The sequence below is a fragment of the Papaver somniferum genome, chromosome 9 (genome assembly GCF_003573695.1).
Source record: "Papaver somniferum cultivar HN1 chromosome 9, ASM357369v1, whole genome shotgun sequence".
Classification (NCBI taxonomy): domain Eukaryota; kingdom Viridiplantae; phylum Streptophyta; class Magnoliopsida; order Ranunculales; family Papaveraceae; genus Papaver; species Papaver somniferum.
In genome coordinates, this window is record NC_039366.1 from 3,780,666 (window position 1) to 3,802,888 (window position 22,223).

The following is a 22,223-nucleotide window of genomic DNA, read 5'->3' on the forward strand; positions in this document are numbered from 1 at the left end:
ACGACCCACAGCCGAGGGTCGTAGTTCAGAAGACAGTCTTAGAGCAACAGTAGTTCTCTGGTTTGTAACAAATATAATTGCTACAAACCCGATTTTGAATTATTTCTCCATTTTCTCCTTGTAAACACCTTTTTGAGCAATGAAAAATTCCTTTGAGTGTGTTTTCACCATGCGGAGCTAGACCCCATCACTGGGACAACGGAGGAAGCAACTTTTCATGATTGTGGTAAATGAATTAATTCTTTTATTGACTTTTTGCATAGATTTAATTGCTTTATGATTTCTATTAATTATTTGTTATTTTGTTAGATGTCGCATGCTTAGTTCTAAATACTTTAGATGCGTCATGCTTTTAACTTACAAATAATATTTTATGAAATCTATTTTTGGCAAAGAACTAGAGTCACAACTTCTTTTGTTTGAGCTATATTGTTTAGAGTTAATGACTGAACCATAACAATATGAAAAGTACTGGAATCCCGCGTCTCAGCGTCTCTTCATCTTGTGAAAAATTGTGTATATATATTTTTCCTTATTTTCTTTATTAAGTCTTAAAACAAATTCTCAACAAATCTGAGTGAACGAATCTTCTTACTACAACTCAATTGAAAATCACACCAATTTTTGGCGCCGCCGACGCGGATTTGTTTATAGATTTGTTTTTAGGTTTTCTTTTTCTTTTTATTATTTTTGTTCTTTTTTATGCGTTTTTGTATTTCTTATTTGCTTTCAGATTTGGAGTTAAGCTAAAGAAAATGGAGAAAGTGTTGAAAAGAAAGGCAAAGCCCAAAAAGGAAAGAAAAGAGAAATCCAAAAGGAGTGAAGAAGAAGATTTTGTAAATAATTTTATTTTTATTTTTTTAGAAACTGTAATTAAGGTTTTTATTTATGTAATCTTTTATTTTTGGACCTTTTTTCTTTTTGGACTTTATTTTTGGACATTGGACTTTATTCTATTTTTAAAAACCCTACGGAAGGGTAGTTTTGAATAAACTGTGTGCAGAGAAGGACGGCGATTACAATATCGCCTCGGCCCCTCGGGTTCTTACATGACATAGGAGCCGTGGCCCGAGTCGACTTCAGCGGTTCATCCCCCTTCTGGAACGGGAGGTAAGAATTCTAAACACCCGTGAATCCCCTGTCAGCGGGTTTACTGGGTGATTTTGTATGCATATATGTTGAGGAATCTAATACGGCTGTTTTAATTTCCTAGTAAAGGGCAAGGCCTGTCCATACAAGATAAGGGTTCGGATTTCATCACCGTTCTCTTCTTGCCCACCTTAGAAAAACGAAACTAAACACGAACCTAAGCCTAAAATTTTGACTAGAACGAGACCGATAGGGTAACGAGCTTAATAGGAAAGTCATTCGAAAAATATTGGTTACTCTTTTAAGCATACTTCGAAGTTAATGATGGTTTCTGTGAGTTGAATGCGTGACTGCGCCGCCTTGTAATGCGGTGAGGCCTTGGGTATCAAAGCTCCACGCATCTTCCCTCGCCTCTATTCAACTTACTTTGACTCGGATTGATTCCAGAGGGGTTTGCTTAAATTGTAACGAATTCCCTTTCGAAAGAATATAAGATGGTCTAGAAACAATCTAAGTGGAGCCATCATGCTTTTTGTTTGCTAGATAAAATAGGCTTGTTGTGGTCCAGTCAACCTTCTTTGTGTCTGTTTAGAATTCTCTTGCGGTTAGGATGTCAAACTGGTATTATAATAGCCAATACAATGAGTATCCGACTGAGCAGCTTGGACATTATCCTTTTTATGACCATAGTGTGAATAGTGATTGGGAACGGGAAACTTTCGAAGGTTATGGTCCATACCATTGTGATCCCAATTACTATCCATATACCCACAGGTCATACGAGCAAAACAATCCTTCTATTTCTCTAGAAGAGTTTCTCAAGAATTTCAATGAGTCAACACAGAAGTTATTTATGAAAGAGACTTATAATATTCTTCTCCCAGAAGAGTCCGTAGAGCGGTCAACTAAGATATCTCTAGAAGAGACCCTCAAGCAATTTACTAAGAGTACAAATAGGATTGTGGAAAAACTTGCTCAGGATAGTCTTAATTTCCAGTGTAGTTTTCCCAATACCACCCTCGAAAATAAGGATAGTTTTTATTCACATAATCAAGATGACGAGGTTAGAATTGGTAACACTACTTGTTTTGATAAGGTTCGATCGTTTTCATGTTATTATAGTGATGATTATGATGAGGATAGTATTGATGAAGAACATGAAATATGTAGGCATAGTGATCAGTAATTTGTTACTCCGATTGAGCTTTGTAATGATATTGTTGTTTCTAGTACAAATCCAAATAATTTTAATAATTATTCACCTATTCAAAAGAATGAGGATTTGACTAGAGATACCACCGTTTTAGACGATGTAGTTCATGATCCTTTAGCCTGCATTATGTTGGATAATTCATTATTTGATGTGCCTATCAGTGAATCGAAAGAAGTAACCATTATTAACACCTTAGTTAATGAGCCTTTATATGAAACTTTCTATGATAATCCTTTATATGATTGTGATGATGGTTTAGAGGAAAGAGTTTACGCTAAGAATATTGTTTTAGAGTCTAGCGATTTAGAAACACTAATCTTAGAAAACCATAAACTCGTAGAGATGAGGGAGGATGAACCAGACTTAGAAGAATCAATTGACCATTTTCAGGAATCTGATGACCTAGAAATTAGGGAAGTTGTGACTAGTCTTTCTAGAGACACAGAAAACTCTAAATTTGGGGGTAATTCTCCGTGTGCTTTAACTATTAGAAAGTTCCCTCGTGTAGGTCTTGACATTTGTGCCTCAACCATCTTACAAGATTATCTTCATACACATTTTACCGAACCTAATGATGTCCAGAAAGAAGCTCAATTGTTAGAAACCCATCCTCTGGTTGATGTGGTTTACCCAGGCGATAATACCCAAATTGACTTTGTTTTCCCGCCAAAAACTTTTCTTCCAATTGTGGGAACTTATGATTTTCATATGTGTCGGTTATTAAGTTTTGAGACTGAACCTAACTACTTTAGGAGAATAGGGTCGACACATTTTCTCAAGGAAGACCACCTCTTTCATTGTGGTCAGCTGTGTGAGTCAAATCTGAATGACTTAGAGGATCCCCAGTTATTCAGGCTTTTGTTATGCGCTTCTAAGTTCTTACTTGAGTATTTCCAGACTCTTCATCCTGATATTCAGAATTCCTTTGAGGAAATCCAACCAATGAAAGCTTTTTATCTAGACCTGTTATGGAACCTGAACCACAGCTAGATGTAATTGTCTTAAACAGGAAACTAGACAAGGGTGTGCTTTATTTGCTAATTTTCTTGGGATGTTGTGGATTCCTTTTACTTGTGATATCCCTATTTGGTTTTGGTGATCCACAATTATTCCGGTTATTACTTTATGATTCTAAGAGGTGACTAATTCCTTTTGATGTCTGGCTGAAGACTTTAAACTTAGCACTTCTTGGGAGGTACCCATGCTCATGCAACACGGTAATATCTTTCCTTAACTCTTTTGCTTCAAGTGGTAACAGTTTCTCCTTGTTCATGCTTTTAATTTTATCTTTAGAACATTGAGGACAATGTTAGATTTAAGTTTGGGGGTATGGGAGAAACTTTTTAGTTGCATTAAATAAACTCCAGAGTCTAGAAATTTATGTTTATTAAGGATGGCACTAACCAATCTAAGTGGATGGGAAAATCTTGGTTGTAGGAGTTGAGGAATCAATCTGATTATATGGAAACATCTAAAGAGTCTATTCATAAAAGCACAGAGCTCAGGTGTTAGAATTAAAAAAAAAACATGGTAGTTTCGCCATATCTCGTTGAATCTTAATCCTTCTGTTTTTATTTTTTAAGTGATTCGGTGGGGCACACGATTCAATTTGTTACCTTTTCTAGGGTGAAATAGGGTGATTGAGATACCAAAAAAAAAAGAATTAAGACCAGACCATCGGACCAACCGGAATAAATTCAATAAAGTCGACCACTGGTGCCCTTGTATATGCCAGTTGTGTTGACCTAGAGTTAGGTTTATCGACCACTGGTCCCCTTGTATATGCCAGTTGTGTTGATAATAGTCTGACTGGTATCTCAGTCCATTAGGATAGGTTCATCCTGGCAGAGGCCTTCAGACAGATATGGGAAACACCGTTCAATTTAAACCATCTTTTTCTTTATCCATCTTCTTAATCTTTCCATATGATTGGTTGACTCCGGTTATGATGTCCAGAAACTATCTGAGTAGAGATCTGTCACTTTATATGAATTTTAGTATGCTTGAGTGCAAACTTGTGTACAACAATTGGAATTTCGCATCAGGGTACTTCCTCCTGTAGTCAGTGATTGTATGCCAATAAGGAGATTCTTTAGTGCCTTCCAAGGTTCCGCGTGGATATCTAGGGTCTGGAGTAATGGTTTTGTGGGTACACCTCTGGTAAACCCTCCCGAGGTTAACTCGGTTTTATTTTTTTGATTTGCTCGAGGACTAGCAAATAATAAGTTTGGGGGTATTTGATAGACGCATTTATGTGTCTATTTTGTCCTTAATGTTTCGTATTGTTAGTACTCGTTTTCGTCCTTATTATGATGTTTTGTGTGTTTGTAGGTATTTTTTGGAAATAAATATTGTTGGAAAATCAGCTCGAAAAGTTGTCTAAAGCACCCGGAGGACGTGTTATTTGGACTCTCTCTTTTGGATAAGGGGAACCTCAATTATTTGGACTCTCTCTTTTGGAAAACGAAGAACATCGACCCACTCATTGGACTCCTAAGGACAGTCATTTATGCTACAGTGGTAACGACCCACAGCCGAGGGTCGTAGTTCAGGAGACAGTCTTAGAGCATCAGTAGTTCTCTGGTTTGTAACAAATATAATTGTTACAAACCCGATTTTGAATTATTTCTCCATTTTCTCCTTGTAAACACCTTTATGAGCAATGAAAAATTCCTTTGAGTATGTTTTCACCATGCGGAGCTAGACCCCATCACAGGGACAACGGAGGAAGAAACTTTTCATGATTGTGGTAAATGAATTAATTCTTTTATTGACTTTTTGCATAGATTTAATTGCTTTATGATTTCTATTAATTATTTGTTATTTTGTTAGATGCCGCATGCTTAGTTCTAAATACTTTAGATGCGTCATGCTTTTAACTTACAAATAATATTTTACGAAATCTATTTTTGGTAAAGAACTAGATTCACAACTTCTTTTGTTTGAGATATATTGTCTAGAGTTAATGACTGAACCATAACAATATGAAAAGTAGTGGAATCCCGCGTCTCATCGTCTCTTCATCTTGTGACAACTTGTGTATATATATTTTTCCTTATTTTCTTTATTAAGTCTTAAAACAAATTCTCAACAAATCTGAGTGAATGAATCTTCTTACTACAACTCAATTGAAAATCACACCATATACTCTTTGCAAAGTAACCTTGATTATCTAGCTAATAATCAGGCATTTACTTTCACATGAGTATTTTGTCTTTGTCTTTAAAAACTTTATTAGTTTGTTTTTCCTTTTTTTCGCGTGTTTTAAAATCTTCGAGTTTCTGTTATGGGCTCGTTAGTTTTACCCGTAAGGGTTTGTGTACGGTTTTGGGCTTTGTCTTATATACCTACCTTTCAAACCCTAATTCTCTCAAACCATTTATATACTCTCCCCATTGAATTTGAGCTCTTCACTCTAGGTTTCTCTTCAATAGCCTATTCTTCATGGGATTTGCCTGAAGACTATGTTGACAACGGTATATATTTTGAGTTTGATAAAGAGAAGGGAACTCTTGTTGAAGTTGAAGGATCTCTTTCTCCATCTCTTATTTTCCACTCAGATATTGGGGAAAAGATTCCATCTAAAGTGATTATTGATTCTCAACAACTTGTTGGGACTATAAAGTGTCTTGACGCTGTAAGAGCCAAACTGGAAAAGGTTAACTGTAACCTGGCTCTCTTAAAGAGTGTCAAAGAGCCTCTCTCTATGGATGTTTCCTCTAAGGTTGATAATGTTTCCGGCTCTGAAAAGCTCAATAATCACAAGACTCACGGACCACCAGAATCGTCCATCTGATGTTATATTGTCTGGTCCTTGTTTAAGAGTCTGTTTCTTTTTAGATGCCTAGTATGTCTTCTTTTTGGATTAGTTGGAAGAATAACTAGTGCTTTGAATAGTGATGATTGTGACTACACATAGGTATTTTATTTTCATCTTCTTATGTTATTTTTTAGGTTTATTTGTTTTAAATTCTAGAAATATTTGGAGGATGATGATTATTGCAGTATTTTAATGGTTTGATATATTGCAATATTCTTATGGATATGTATTGTTTGCGTCCGTGAACTTGAAGGTCCCATATTGCGGTCAAAAGTAAAGTCGTCCATGAATCGGTATTCTTATTGATGAAAGGACGAATGGACTTTCGACATTTACAAAAGTTATGCCTATGCAATCATGTATTTGATGGAAAATAGTATTGAATCTTTTGTGTGACAAGGATAAAGTCTATTATGTTGTTATGCATATAATGATGCAAAAATAGAACAGATCCTTGTATGGTATCCACGGTATTGATCTTCGTTGGTCCATCTTGCTATGTTTTACCGTGAAGGCTCCATTGTGTGTCTTATGTTGAGCGCCTTACAACTAAGTCGATTAACCTTGGCTTTGTTGGTTGTTCCATAAGATGCTATATGTTGAGCATTATGAACTAAATTAATCATCTTTGGTTATTTAGTTTTGTACCCCATAAGTTTTCCTTCTTATGTTGAGTACATGTACGGTTAAGATGGTTATGTTCCATGATAATCTTAGTCGGGGTTCCATAATCTCTTATGTTGAGACCAAAATAATTAAATTGATTACTTCGTTAATTAGTTTGGATGTTTGCTTTTTGATTATATTAATTATAAGCTCCCTTGTAATTAATCTAGTTGTGTTTTCATATATTCCACAAGCTCTTGTGTTGAGTATATGAACGGCTACACTATCATGTTTTATTGGTTAATGTAGTCAAGTATTCCGTAAGGTTTTCCTTATGTTGAGTACTTGAATGGTTAAGTTAGTCACCTCCATATGATAAACTTAGTCGTAGCCCGTTGCTCCGTGAGTTTACTTATGTTGAGAACCTTCAATTAAATTGATCACTTTTGTGGTTTTGATTTAATTGTGTATTCCAATTAGAATATTCATGGGTTTACTTATGAGTATTTTGGTTGAGTTTTGTATATAAAAAATCATTCACATGGTTTTTGGTGTCCAAATAAAAATCCTTCTTTTCTTTCGAAATTAAGGTCGCTCTTGTTGTTCCTTTGGGAATGACATCAAATGGGGGAGAGTTCTTTTGAACTTGTGCTTAATGGTAATATCTTGTGGGGAGTGCGGCTGTGGAATATTAAAGGGGTGAAATTTTAAAGGGGTTATCTTGCGTTTTAAAACTCCGTGATGAATGTTGTTAGCTTCGGATATAAGATTGCATCTAAATTAAGATGATATGTTGTCTTTCTTTTTGTCATGAAATGTATCTTGTGGAAATTTCATTATGAACCCATTCTTGTGCCTTTGCCAATTTTATTGACAAAAAGGGGGAGCAATATTGTAGGTCACACTACAAATACATATGGTTTTCGGATCATTGTGTAAGGGGGAGTGTTTTCCATGATCGAGATGGAGTATTGACTAAGGGGGAGTGATGCATATCACCATAGTATTATTGTTAAAGTCGTGATGCAATTGGACTTTGAAGTTCATAATAATACTATGACACTGTATAATAATGATCGAGAATCTCGATTTCTCTCATTGTTATAGTTACGGATCTTCAACAACGGTGATACTAAACTTACAACCTTTGGGATCATTGGAGTACTTGGAAGGACGAAGATTTCAAGGAACGTTGAAGATTGTACTATGGAATAGGAGCCACTAAAGTTTATCTTTTTTGCATTCCATATGTATTAATAGTTTTGTCACTAATATTGACAAAGGGGGAGATTGTTAGAGCATAGCTCGGTCAACCTCGCATGCGTTGCTATATCAAGCATGTTTGTCAATGTTGGTGATCAAAACTATAAAGTCTTGATTTCTAGCCTATTAGCTAAGTCTCGGACTAGGATAGGAAAAGTGTAGTTGAGCTCAAGGACTTCATGGTGATTCAACGACAATGACGAAGATATACACCAAGGAACCGTGGAACTTCATCAACAAAAAGGTATGTGAAGACTTGAACTTATCTATCACTCGAAAGTCTATCTATTCTTCTCCTACTTCTTATGAGACAAAAGTCGTATGCTATATAGACTAAGATCATATACACTTGATATTTCGAGTTGAGTATTCATTGCTTATCTTTTACTCGAAATCATGTGTTGGTAAAGCGTTTCGCTTTGATCAGGTTTATCTTCACCTAGTGACGAAAGTCATGAAAATTTCAATCACTTTGGAAATTGCTCTGACGAGAAAGGTCTGTTGTTCTTCATGACTGAATATCCCCCTCTGAGAATGTTTCAATGATTGAAATGCGAGTTTGGATTATATAACCATGTATTCCTTGAACCGAAGTTTTCTAACTTTGTTGATCAAGAGAAATCGGTAGGATTGTGGAATTGGATTGCGAAGTCCGCGAACCCAGTCCGCAGACTCAGTCGGCGAACTGACGGAAGTTCTCGACTGAGAATTTCTGCTGGAATTTCCAAAACTCATTTGTGTGTTAAGTCCGCGAACCCAGTCCGCGAACTGGCGGAAGTTCTCTACCCGAGAATTTCTGCTGAGTTTGGAAAACTCAACTGATTAACTTAAGTCCGCGAACTTGTTTGTGAGCTTAAGAGGTTATGGTCTAAATATGTGCTCTGAACATGAAACATTAATTATTAAGGAATGCATTATGCAAACCGTGGCTATAATGTTCATGAGTCGATTCTAATCGAATTGAATCATCTTTGTGTCAATTGTATCTTGTATAGTTACATAAGATCTCATAGAAATTGAACAACTCTTAACTAGTTCATTTGAGTCAATTGAACTAGTTATGGCGAAGAAGAATATGATTAATATAAGATGATAATATGGTTGACCTTTTGGGTTATCATGTTGAACCAACATACGTGTACTCGTTTGGGCATGGTTTTCACAAACCTAGTAAACGTGTATCCAAGTGCGTGTGACAAGCTCTGTCTTTCGATCTAACGGTCGAGAGATATTGGCTTGTATCTAAATCAGGTTTTTATTTAACGGTGGATAGAGTTTGCTTTGTACCTAAGGAAAAACCCTGATTTGAAAGGCTATATATAGGAGACATCTAGCTAGAGAAAAACTTAATCCCCACACGTCTGTGTGATACTAGTGCGCCCGCTAGATTCGATCTCCATTAACTCTTGAGTTTCTTCTCTAAACTTGGGTTAACGACTTAAAGAATTCATTGGGATTGTGAAGCCAGACCGATACTACTTTTATCGTAGTTGTGTGATCTGATCTTGCATCTTCTATCGTACGAGTACAATCGATTGATTGGCTTCATATCGTGAGAGTTCTCTGATAGGCAAGATAAAAAAGTCACAAACATCTTCGTCTTACTGTTTGTGATTCCTCGACAATCCGCTTGTGTAACCAAGAAGGATTGTAAAGAGGTGATTGATTAATCTAGGATATTCTTCGGGAATATAAGAGCGGATTATCAATTAGTTCCTGTTACCTTGATTTTATATCTAAAGACGGAACAAAACCTAGGGTTTATCTTTGGGAGACAGATTTATCCTTTTGATAGACTTTTCTGTGTGAGACAGATACGTTTATTATCAAGTCTGTGATTTTGGGTTGCAGCAACTCTTAGTTGTGGGTGAGTCAGCTAAGGGAATCAAGTACGCAGTGTCCTGCTGGGATCAGAGGCGTAGGATTACAACTGTACCTTGTATCAGTGGGAGATTGGTAGGGGTTCAACTATAGATCAGTCCGAAGTTAGTTTGCAGTAGTCTAGTGTCTATAGCGGCTTAATACAGTGTGTATTCAATATGGACTAGGTTCCGGGGTTTTTCTGCATTTGTGGTTTCCTCGTTAACAAAATTTATGGTGTCTGTGTTTTTTGTTTTCCGCATTATATTTTATATAATAGAAATAATATAGGTTGTGCGTTAAGATCATCAACTTCTCTAATCCAACCTTTGGTTGTTGATTGTAGCTGATTGGTTCTTGGACATTGGTCTTTGGTACCGTCCAAGTTAAAGTTGATGAACACGCAAGTGTGACACATTCTCACCCATAAATACATTAGCTGGGACTCATTTTATCACTAATAAACTTGTTTGTAGGTGTTTTGGGGCAAATAAATGTTTTTAGAAGAATCAACTCGAAAAATTGTTAAAGGCACCTCCGGAGGACAATTGCTATTCAGACTTTCATTGTTGGCTAAGGGGTACCTTAATTACTAAGGGGCACCCTAACTGTTATTCACACCACAGGGCACCCCATCTACTAAAGGCACCCACGTTTTGGTTAGAGGAAGCCTTTTCTTCTCCGTTTGAATTTGTTTTTGGCGGGAAAATTATTTGATGAACAACGAACTCGGAGTTATTCACTGGATTAAAACCGGAGACTGATGATTGGACCTTTCTTGATTATTTTGATTGTTATGGGCCTATTACGGGTAAACAAGGACGTTAAGAGTTTCACTGTCAAAGAAAAAAAGAAATTCACGTGGATTTGGATTAATACAGGGAAGTCTACATGAGGGATTCTGTTGGAAATATTTTTGGTACTTGGTGAGTTCTACTACTGCTGAAACAAATATTAAACGTGAAGGGAGTGTGCAGGTTTCTATCCTACGCGTGAGAAAATAAACAGGAAAAAAAAATTTTCACCGAGTTCTTCACAAGGCTGAGAGATCTCTAGAAAAGATTTGGAAGATATTCTATAAGATTTTTTCACAAGATTTGGTTAGGATTGACCTGTTCCACTAAACAGGGGTGGTAATTACGTTGAAATTAAAAAGGGAAGGATATTTTATCGTTTGGAACAAAACAGGGAAAGGAAAATATTCACGGGTTTCTGTTATTTATCTTTGGAAGATTTTACGCATTAATGGGAGAAGATCTTCTGTCAGACTTGGTTTTATTCTCACAGGAAGTTTGGAAAGTTTAACAACCAACAAAAGACGCGTGAAGGGGGCAAAAAAGGGAAGAAAATATTTCGAAGATATATTCTTTTACTTCCGAGTAATGGAAGAATTTTTGGAGTGATTGAGCGATATTTCTAGGTTCTGCTGGATATATAAAGAGTGTTGGTGTTTCATAGAAGGGATATCGAGAGGGTTGCAGAGCAGATTTCTCTGCTGTTGCGGAGAAGGAGAAGAAGAAGAACATTTGACGCCTGCTGACTGTCGCAGAGAACTGTCGTTTATAAACACTACTTGTAACAGTCAGTTTGGCACACTTGTTTTGAATTTGCAACATCTCTTGTAACGGTGACTTCTGTAACGTCAGTACAGCGTTGCAGTTTCATTGTAATATTAGTTTTCTTCAATAAAAACACCATTTTAGCTATGAGTTATATTTTTGAGTGTGTTTTCATTATGAGAAGCTAAACCCCAACAATGGGTCGACGGAGGAAGCCTAATTTCACACATGGTTGAATTTGTATTATTTTCTACATGACTTTTGCACTTATTTTAAATTGGTTTATTATTCGAATTAATTAGTTATCATTTTATTAGATGGGTCATGCTTGCTTAAATGTGTGATTTCCCATGCTTACGATTTATAACTAATGTTTTGAGGATCTACCTTGGAAAAATAAGATTCAATGCTATTTTATTTATTGAGCGATAATTGTTGAGAATAAATAATTGAGCCCTATGATATGAATGCGGTGGAATCCTAGTCCCAGTAACTCTCTTTTATTATTTTCATTAAAACTTTAAATTTAGTCTTCACAAGTCTTAGAGTTCGAATCTTATTACTATTACAATCGTTGAAAAATCATATCAAAAGTCGTGGTTGATCTTCGCAAATCTCGTAACAAGGTAGCCGGTTTAAATGAGGAGATCGACTGTCTGAAGAAGAAAGCGGAACTTATTTAAGCTAAGTTAGATAACTCATCTCGTCCGAGGTCCACCAAGTCCACAGACTCTCGCAAGAACAAGGGTGCCCTTGTCATTCAATTTGACAAAGATACCTCAAAGTCGGGTCATGGTTCAGGTTGGGACTATGCCTATCATGAGTTATGTGTTCAACTCCACGAGTCGGATCTAACTATCTCCAGGATGGATCATTTTCATACCGACGTCCAAGAAACCTTGAACACCACTATATTGCAAATGGAAGGTAGCTTTAGGTGTAATGCGGAATACTATTGATTATAAGACTTCTAGTTCCTGATGTAGTTTTGTTTGGTTTTGCAGAATCCGAAGATCTTCATAAGAACCAAGTCCTTTGTCTTTCTCGTGAAAGGGATGAGTTTCACACGGAGGTTTCTCGCCTTACAACTGAAGTCGCTGATTTGAATGCTGATATGGATGAGATGATTGCAACTTCTGCGAAGGTGGCGAAGTTAACTCGCAAGAATACCCAGGATTATCTGGTTTCTCTTTTTGGTAATTTCTGCGACGATCACGACCTTTCTCGTCCTGTCTTTCCTCTGGAGGTGTTCTCCGATGATGAGCAACCAAAGGACGATAGGATCATCTCTGGCGAAGAAGAGAGGCTCAGCGAAGAAGGCGAGGAACGGAAGATCGACGAGGCCAATGTCGGGGAGGAAGAATCCAAGGGTGCCTCTGCCAGTACTGATGCTGGTCCCGGTGAAGCGGGCGATGACGACGTCCTTCCTCAACAACAATCTTAGTTCCTCTTCATCCATATTTTAGTTTTTTGTTTAACTATTTTTGGAAACAATTTATCTTTCTCGGCGCTCCCAAGCTTGGGGGGAAAACATCTTAACTTCTTTGGGTAATATTTTATGCCGCTTAGTTCCTCTTCCTCCATGATGTCTTTAAATTTCTCTTCGAGCATATTAAATGCCGCTTCGGTATCCCAGCCGCCATTGTATCTGATAATGGGGCATAACTCCGAGGAAAAAAAATCTACTTTCTCTTCAATTGTTTCAAGATCAGAAAAAACAAGTCTGCCCAATCTATCCTGAGAGAAATGGCCAGGAAGAGGCCACAAACAAAACCATCGCCGACATCCTCAAGAAGAAACTTGACGGATATGGAGTCAGTTGGTGTGAACAACTATACAACGTCCTATGGGCCTACCGAACCACTAAACGGAAGCCACAGGAATGTCTCCCTTAGCCCTCACATATGGCACAGAGGCAATCATACCAACTGAAGCCATGATCCCCACAAAGAATACCCAGGCATGGGAGAAAAACCTGACCTCGGACATGATTCTCTCCAAACTGGACGATTTGGAAGAAAACAGAGAAATTGCTCTCCAAACAATAGAAAACTATCACATAAAATTGGCTCGGTAATACAACAAACGTGTTCACCAGAGACAATTCAACCTAGGCGCTAAAGTCTGGTGCGAGATTCCACCTACCAACGCGAGTCAGGCAAATTTGCACACGTATGGGGAGTCCCACTAAAAGTCCGTATGGGGAGGCCCACACAGGTCATATAACCTTCCTAGAATGTACTCAGAGCTTACCAAGCTCTCTTTTGACACATAATGAAACTGCTCATTTTGTGTTAATTTTGCTTTTTTCTTTGTTTATTTGATTTACTTCTGTTCTTTCTTGTTTTGTATTCCCTTTTTGTTTTTTGTTGCTAATTACTTTATCCCATACTTGCATACCACAAAATCCATAAGTCACTATGGCACGGTGCTAGCCACACCTTCCATTCTGCACAGAATGATGCAGGTACTTTACCTAAGCTAACCGACACAGACACATACCTAAGGTAATGCCATCACGATCACGGAATCGAGTGATGTCCTCTACAGTAGGAGATATCCAGAATCGAGATACCTGCCCCTGGCCGGGGTAAGTATCACTCGACCGAGGTATCACCCTCCAAGCCATATGGGGGAAATCTAGTCCCAAACAAGGAACCAAAAAAAATTAGAGAGAGCGAAGGAAAAGATCCTATATATAAAACTCCAATACTATAAGTGGTGCCTTATCCAAATACAGGAATTGATCATCGTGCTCGCGCCTCGCTTGGAGCAACGGGTTCCTCACCTACTAGTTCCTCGTCCGAAGCGGCATCCACGAGGGGGAGCACAACCAACCCTTTTCTTCACAAATACCCTGGACTGGAGGAAGCCACCAATCGATTTCCCACCGCTTTAAACATATGACAAGCCTCCGGTGCTACGGCATAAAACAGGGGCAAGGTATATATATATATACGTTTGAAAACATAAATAGTATTTTATACCCTAGCACCTCCAGTAGCAAATGTTTCTAAAACTAAAACGCGCAAACACTCACACATCATTCAGTGTTCCCAAGGCCAATCGTAAGAAGAACCACAACACACGAAGTGATTCGAATCTTTCCCATAAAAGGAAAATCAGTGATAAATACGAGATCCCATAACATGAGGTGCAGACACTTGACGAACAGACGAGACTAAATATGTCATGCGAAAAGATAGGTCTCTCCAAGAAGACATTGATGATGATCTAGAACAGGATCAAGAAAAAACGAAGAAATACATGAATGAGAGGACATACCATCATGGTAAAAAATACATTAATAACTACCTTGTTCCCATGGAGGACGAGGAGGAAAAAATTTAGCATACATTTGAGAAAAGAATGAAAAAAAAGGAGACCATACCCTCATCACAAAAGGACCCTTCTTAAATAGAAGAGGAAATCTTTGGAAAACTAACTAGATCTCCCAAACCCAAGAAGGTCAAAGGCGCGACAAGCTAGACGATAAGAATTCCAGAGGAAATGTACAAAAGAAAAGACATCATGTTCCCAGAAAATCTGAGAGAACCAATAGATATCTTAAAACGAGCTGATAGGTACACACGTGTCGAAAAAGGTGGGACGGTTACACAATTTTCTTCCCATCATGCCTTCGGAAAGTTGCAAAGAAAAGGAGAAAAATGTGTGGGTGAAATACTTGACGGCCACGTGTCAACATCCCAAGGGATGAATACATGGTAAGATGAGGAGGTTGGAGCACTGAATCATCCTCTGAAAAGAAGGGTTTGTCTCAGTCGAGGCAACTGCACAAGCGCCACATGAATGACTCGTGTGTATAAAGGTCTAATCTTCTCAGACGGTCAAGTCTAAAAAGCAAGATCGCATTTAATGAAGGATAAGAACGATACTTGGGTAGTTGAGCATCGTGACGGAAGACTCGGACGATCTATACTACGATCCAGAAGCGATGGAGAACGAGGTTCTCCACAGAAGGGCAGCACAATCCAAGGGAGAGCGAGACAACTCGGAGGGAGGACCAAGTATGCCATCGCGAGGGACGGTATAGAACGAGTCTGAGGGATCCAGGACGATGGAAGACAGCTCACCCAACTCGTACGATCAAGCGAGCACGAGTTTATTCTGTCTATAAATACCATTCCATGTACCAGGAGATAGACAACTTATGTAATCTTAGATGGTCTTTCTACAAAGAATTCCTGAGAGAGTTTAGGTAGAGAGAAAGTGAGAAATCTAGAAGAGATCTGTAACACTTTCAAGGGTAAGACCTTATAATCAATAAGAAAACATCTTCTTCTCCGTGGATGTAGGTCTTCATGGACGAACCACGTTATATGCTTGTGTCAATCTTTACATTTCATGCTATTTACATCTTGTTCATATTGAATATTGTATGTTTAAGTAGTTTTTAGTCTTTAATCTTGCTTGGGTGTAGTAGTCAGAAAATATGGAGCTACAAATCGTGCGAGGTCCTTCCTTCCCTTGAGGTTCACAAGACATCTCGCCGCGTCTTATATTGCACTTCTCATGTTGTATCCCTCTTCAACTTTCTTATCCCACTTGTTCTTGCATTTGTCTTTCTTGACGAGGTCTTATTTTGGCGGAACGCTGAGTCTTGCTAGGAAAATGCTAAAGAAGAACATAAAATGTAAAAGTATATACTTGCCTCTTGTTCTTGTTTAGCATTATCTGGTCAAGACATAGTTAAATTTTATTTCGTTTTCACTTTGTGTTTTCCTTGTATATCTACGAGGTCTCACTGTGCCTCCTAATTAAGGTCTTATTTTTCCTCATCCTTCTTTAAGGATTTTACTTCGGAGAAGTCTCAGGCGCTTATTACTCTTACGAATAATAATCCATCAACCTCGCCTTAACATTTATCTTTTTCCCCATATCGCGACAATGCGATGGGTCTAGTCATTCCCATGAATGTTAGTCCCATGACATTTCCGTCTTTTTTGGTCACACAACTCCCTAATCTGGAGGGTGCCATCCATTTATATTGCCCCTGATTATCCCTTTAAGGAGGTTAACCTTAACATGCATGTTGGTCTCCTCCCATCCAGTTATTACGACATTCAGTTGTTTTCGTGACTTCCTATCTCCTTCGCCGATATGGCTTGGGATTACGAAGTCACACCCTAAGTGAGGTTTCTTTGGGATCGAGTGCATCGTAGCCAAGACATGCCATATGGACATGGCCGGTAACGCTCCAGACGTCCCAGGAACCCGCAGCTCATCCGAATACGTCGACGCCGTGGTCATATTTCTGCACACCTTACCGAAGGCCATCATAAAAGGCACCCTCGGCGGATAGGTCTTAACATTTCCCCTAAGTTTCTCTCCGAGAGTTGTTCACGACATGCGTTAGGTCTTGCCTCTTGAATTTTCATGCGAACTAGGCTGCATGTCGTGGATTCTCAGCCTTCCTAGGCGAAGGTTTTAAGTTTCCCTAGAAACTATCTACTATGTGAATCTTATTTTCCTCCCAATGTGAGTTTCATCTTTCTTTTGTTATCTTATAAGTATGAAAATTCATATTCATGAAACGATTCACTAAAATTTCATTGCTATTATGAAAACTTAGATACATTATCAATTAAGGGATTAAAATAAGTACATTCATCTTATTCCTACAACTCTTCCTTGATTATCAGTGTTCTTCTTCCATGCGAATGTGCTCAGATTGGTATCTTTTCAACTCCCTCATGTTCATTTCGTTCCTGATCTTGAACAGAGTCGGAAACAATGCTGCCTAGTTGACAACGCACAGATGAACGAGCGCACTAAATCTTCCTCCGAAATTCTTCCCTTGAGTTCTTCACAAATTATGTCCCATCTCGCCACCAGACTTCGTAAACTTTCATTTTACCTTTGCTTTAACGAGAATAGTGGCGCGATCTCCGGTTTTCATGGTTTGTTTTTTTCGCATTTGTTCATCATTTCTGGCTGCAGTTCAGTTGTCTTTTTCTTCACTGGGATATTGTTTCTTTTCCCACCGGCCATCGTCGATCGATGCATTAGATACTCCCTTTCTATGAATTTCCTCCTGCTATTCTCTATGGCTCTTTTTAGATCTTCCCATTCATTTTGTTCTCCTCGTCACTTGTCTTCTCGCCGGTATTCGCGATGTCCTTCAATTGTTAATGCCTTTTCTGGAGCATATTTTCCTCTTTGTGCATTACCTTCCGCTTGCTTCCTTTTTAGATGATTGTTCTTAATAACAAGTCTATCATTTTTCCTTTCCAACCTTATAGGCTCCCTCACCAAATCTTCCTTCTTTCGTCTTTCTTCGTAAAGTTCTTTCTTTAATCGTTTCATTTCTTATTCTTCGCAAGCTTTTCCTTCCTTACCTAGAGAATCATGTAGTTCAACGCTCTCCTCAGCTTCTTGTATCAACACTTTCTTACGCTTATTAGTGTTTGTTTTTGCTCCTCCTCGTGGGGTTCGTTTTTCCTTGATGGCGGGGGTTTCTTTCTCATTTTTTGTCATTTCGCTTTCTTCAGTCGTTTTTCCTTTCTTTGCCTTTCTGCTTTTCTTTATTTCGGCTTGGCTTCCTTTTTCTGGAGTCATCTCGCGGTTCTTCTCGCCGTCCGTCGTTATTTTCTCCGCCTCTTCTACGTCTTTTTGCGTTGCATCTATCTCTTCACTTATCCCAATTGTGAATACCATCAATCGCTCTGCTCTTCTTTCTTCGCATGCCTTCTTTTTTTGTTCCATTTGCTTCCTTATCTTCTCCTCACAATTATGGACATCCTTTTTAATACAATCTTGTGCGTCCCTAAAATCTCCTCTTATTTCACCAATCACACTTGGCATAGGGAACCGTATGTCCTGATGATATGTAGATGTGATTCCTTTTATCTCGTGTATCCATGGTCTTCCTATAAGAGCGTTGTAAGGTGAGTCTATGTCTATCACGCTGACTGTGACTTTCGTTTCCAGCTCTCCAGCAAAAATCTTTACAACTAGTTCTCCCTTTGGTTTAGATGATACCCCATTAAACCCATATATGATGTAAGTCAATGGCACGAGATCTGAGTCCTTATATCCCATAGTTCTAAATGCATGATAAAAGAGTATGTCGACCGAACTCCCCGTATCCACCAAGATTCTGTCAATATCCCAGACTTTCGCCTTCTCGGTTTGATCTTCCTCCCACCTAGAGTATTTCCCAAAATTCAGGGTTATAACCAAAGGGATTGCAAATTTCCTCCTTCGGGTGCATCTTTAGCTTAGAACGTTATTTCTCTTTTCTGCCATTCCTCTAATGGTTCCTTCGTATTGATGTTGAATATTTCGTTCCCTTCGAAGTCCCTCTTATACACCCTCTTGAGTATGTTGTCATGGAAATTTTGGATGCTCTTTGTTGCATGTATTATCGTATTGTAATTTGACCTTTATGCTCCTCGATATATTTCAATTCGGTATACCGGCTGATTGTCACGTGGTGGTGGTGGTACAATTTTCTAGGAAATGCGCAAGTTTTCCCTGTTCTATCAGGAGAAGTATAATTCGTCGAATGTTTCGACAATCATTTATATGATGCCCGTGAAAGAGATGATATCTGCAGAACTCATGACTCCTTGTTCATGGTGGTGGTTCTCTTCCCAAATTAGGTGGTGGTGGGATCTCCTCTGTTAATACTATTGCCTCCGATACCTTTTCCACAGTTGTGTTAAGCCTAGGGAGATTTATGTCTCCGCTCTCCAAATCTGGGCCCTTGGTTGTTTCTTTGTTGATATCCCGTGTTGTAATTTTGGGGCTCATAATTCCTTCGTCTTGACTCCTCATATATTTGTTGATCGATCCACTCTTGATCTCCACTTGATACAGCTACTAACTTTGTCGGGGCTGGAGTTGAAGGCTCTCCCTTTTCGTATTTCGGATCATTCTCCACGACATGAACTGCCCTTGGTAGTAGACTCGAATTCCCTTAGTTTACTAGAATTAGTGATGCTTCGTTGACTTGCCTCTGCTTTTCTTCTAGCGCTATGTACTCCTCTTGGTACTCTCTTAATTCATGCATTGTCAACGAGTTGCGAATAATGAATATTTGAGTGTACAATAAATTAGTTGGGATCAACGCGTTCACAAAAGCTAGGATGAAATTTTTCTCGTCAACTCTCCCTGCAAGCTCGCTACATACGGTCCTCCACCTCGTTATCAATCCTCGCAGGCTTTCTGTAGGTCTCCTCCTTAGGTTGAATAGAGTCTCGATCCCCGGCCTCAGCATATTGTTTGTGATGTAAGTGGTCAGGAATATTCTCTGTAAGTCTTTGAACGACGAAATTGATCTTTCTGATAGCCCGTCAAACCAAACTAATGCTTCCCGGCCAAGCTCGCGGGGAAATATCGACAAAGCACCGCATCATTTCGCCCCATTGCATCAACGAAAGAGTGTATTGTTTCAGGTGCTGCACATCACTTTCGGATCCGCTAAATATGCTCGGAAGTGTTGGCAGTACACATTTCTCTGGGATGTCAGTGGACATTATCTCATAGGTAAACAGAGATTTATCGGCATCCTTTATTGCCTCTGCCAACTGCATTATCTCACAGGTTCAATCCCTGTTTCTAGCGCCAAAATGTAACTACCGGAAATCCAGTAGTACCCAAAAGGAAAACAACCAAGATCTAAGACATGTTTAAGTTGTATGACTATGAACTAAAGAATCTTTATTGATGAATTCAAAGGAGACAAAATACAAGTTCTTGAACACAATGAAACCCTAATCTCACTCTACGCACTACACTCTTTTCTCTCTCCAAAATCCGATCCCTCCTACCTTGCCCAAGGCCCTCTATTTATAGACCAATCAACGCTAATGGGTACAGCTCATTTTACTTCGCCGAGTTCTTTCAGGATTTGCTTTATACTTCGCCCAGGCCATTTTCCATAAAGTTTTTCCCCTTATTTCGATATGTTCACATGGGTTTGTCGGGACACCTGTCTCCTTTCTTGTTCTCCAATATATCTACTTCGCAGGTTATCTTCTTTGCCAAGTTAGTTTATTTCGTCCACTTCAGCTTCGTGGTTGGTATCTTGTTGGGTACTCTAACTTGGTCCTTCGTAACTTAGATTCTTCGTGTAAGTCTCCTCGCCCCTGTACGATACTTCGTGGGATAGATCAGTGACGAGGTAATTCTGATATTCGAATTGACAAGTCCCTGACCGAGATATTTAAGTGAGATTTCCTTGTCATGCTTCTCCCTTTTGTGCTCGATACGTGGCGAGTCTATTTCGTGTATCCACAACTGCACTTTGAAGTTTCTTAGGCTTTTAGTGTAACTCAGGTATACAAATGACAGTAACACAAGCTACAAGGTTGTTATTTCTGTTACATGGAATGAGGAGTGAATTTTTAGCATTGCCCGTCTTTTTAGACAGTTTGCGATACGGATTATGCCTTTCAGTGTGGAGCTTCATTTTGCCATTGATATTGTGGAAAAAATATATTTTGTCGTTATCATTTTTCCGGTAGTCGGAAAAATTGAGCATAGATTCGATCACAAAAAAAGAAATCAGCATAAACATATGTGTTTGAAGCAAAAATACTAACTCAGCTTATTTTGTTATTTCTGTTTCTCATTTGAAGTTCTTGACTATTGTTACAAGTACTTGCAATTGGCGTGCTAATAAGAATAAATGAGTTATACGTGATTCTGGGAACCACAAGTTTTCAGGAAGTATTTACTTATAAATTCATTGTTTTGAAAGTTTTATTCTTTTAATATATAAAGGTAAATGAAGAATGACAGAATGGATATACACATTTCACACTTTTAGAAACAAATTTTAACAATTGAGATGATGGAGGAAATTGAAAAACTACACAATCTATAAAATCTATCTTCGATAAGACTAGTTCAAACAATATGAACATCCATAGACCATAGTGGAGTGAAACCAGATAAAATGAATTTTATTAGTGTGAACAGCCAGTTACATCGTGATATTTAGTTTACATACTTGTAAATTTACTTGCGTTAAGTTCAAAAGTTCTTGTAAATTCTTCAATTTAATTTACATTTTGTAACTTTATTTTCATTATTATACCAAAAAAAGTTATGAAAAAAAACTAACTCGACTCTTTTATAAAGTGAAATTTGGAGGTCTAGGAGAACACTCCAAGCTAATTAGTTACTCAAAACCGATATCAGGACACGGATGTACTTATATCATATTGCACAAATTCTTCTATCTCAACAAATAATCCGAAGACTGTTAAGGTAGGTGGATTAACATCTAATAGCTAATGAGATGGTAATTTTATTTCATCTTATATTGTGCAACAAAAAAAAAAAATCAAACAATTTGCAAAATGAGAAGAAATAGCATCAAAAGTGATGATGCCATGAGGTATAAAATTTGTGGTTTGCCAGCTGAAAACTGTGGAGCCGCAGAATTCAAACCGTTCCTAGGAGTTCCGCCGTGAACGTTGAACATTTGCTGTCGTGGGTGACTCTTTTGTAATTTGAGGAATTTTTTGCTCAGTACTTGGATCAACAATTTCGTAACCTGCCAAAGGAAAAAGATAAACAAGTGATAGGCTAGCATCATAAGCAATGGCCGGACAACCTTATCATGAAATCTAATCTGCTGCGGAAAAGTTATACTCACAGTTAAATGGCTTCCAGCCTAACACCATTTGTTCCCGATTGAAGACAATACGATAACCAGTCATAAAATTCTCTGCATTAAGAGAAAAAGAATTTGGCATGAGCGAAGCATGAATTTTGGTGAGTTGATGTTCTTTATAATGCAAGAGCACCCAAAGTGCAAATACAGCAGAGTATCCACCCC

At 38.3% G+C, this 22,223-nt stretch overlaps 1 protein-coding gene across 1 annotated transcript in view; it reads right to left on the bottom strand.

The window, feature by feature from the left end:
* Window positions 1-21,375: 21,375 nt before the first annotated feature.
* Window positions 21,376-22,223, bottom strand: part of LOC113313658 (aspartyl protease family protein 1-like) — a 3,362-nt gene continuing 2,514 nt past the window's right edge. Inside the window, exons 9-10 of the mRNA XM_026562454.1 lie at window positions 22,041-22,112; window positions 21,376-21,938 (exon numbers count right to left, since the gene is read on the bottom strand). Coding sequence (XP_026418239.1) covers window positions 21,838-21,938; window positions 22,041-22,112 — 173 coding nt within the window. The 3' untranslated portion in view covers window positions 21,376-21,837. The remainder of the gene's footprint in view (window positions 21,939-22,040; window positions 22,113-22,223) is intronic.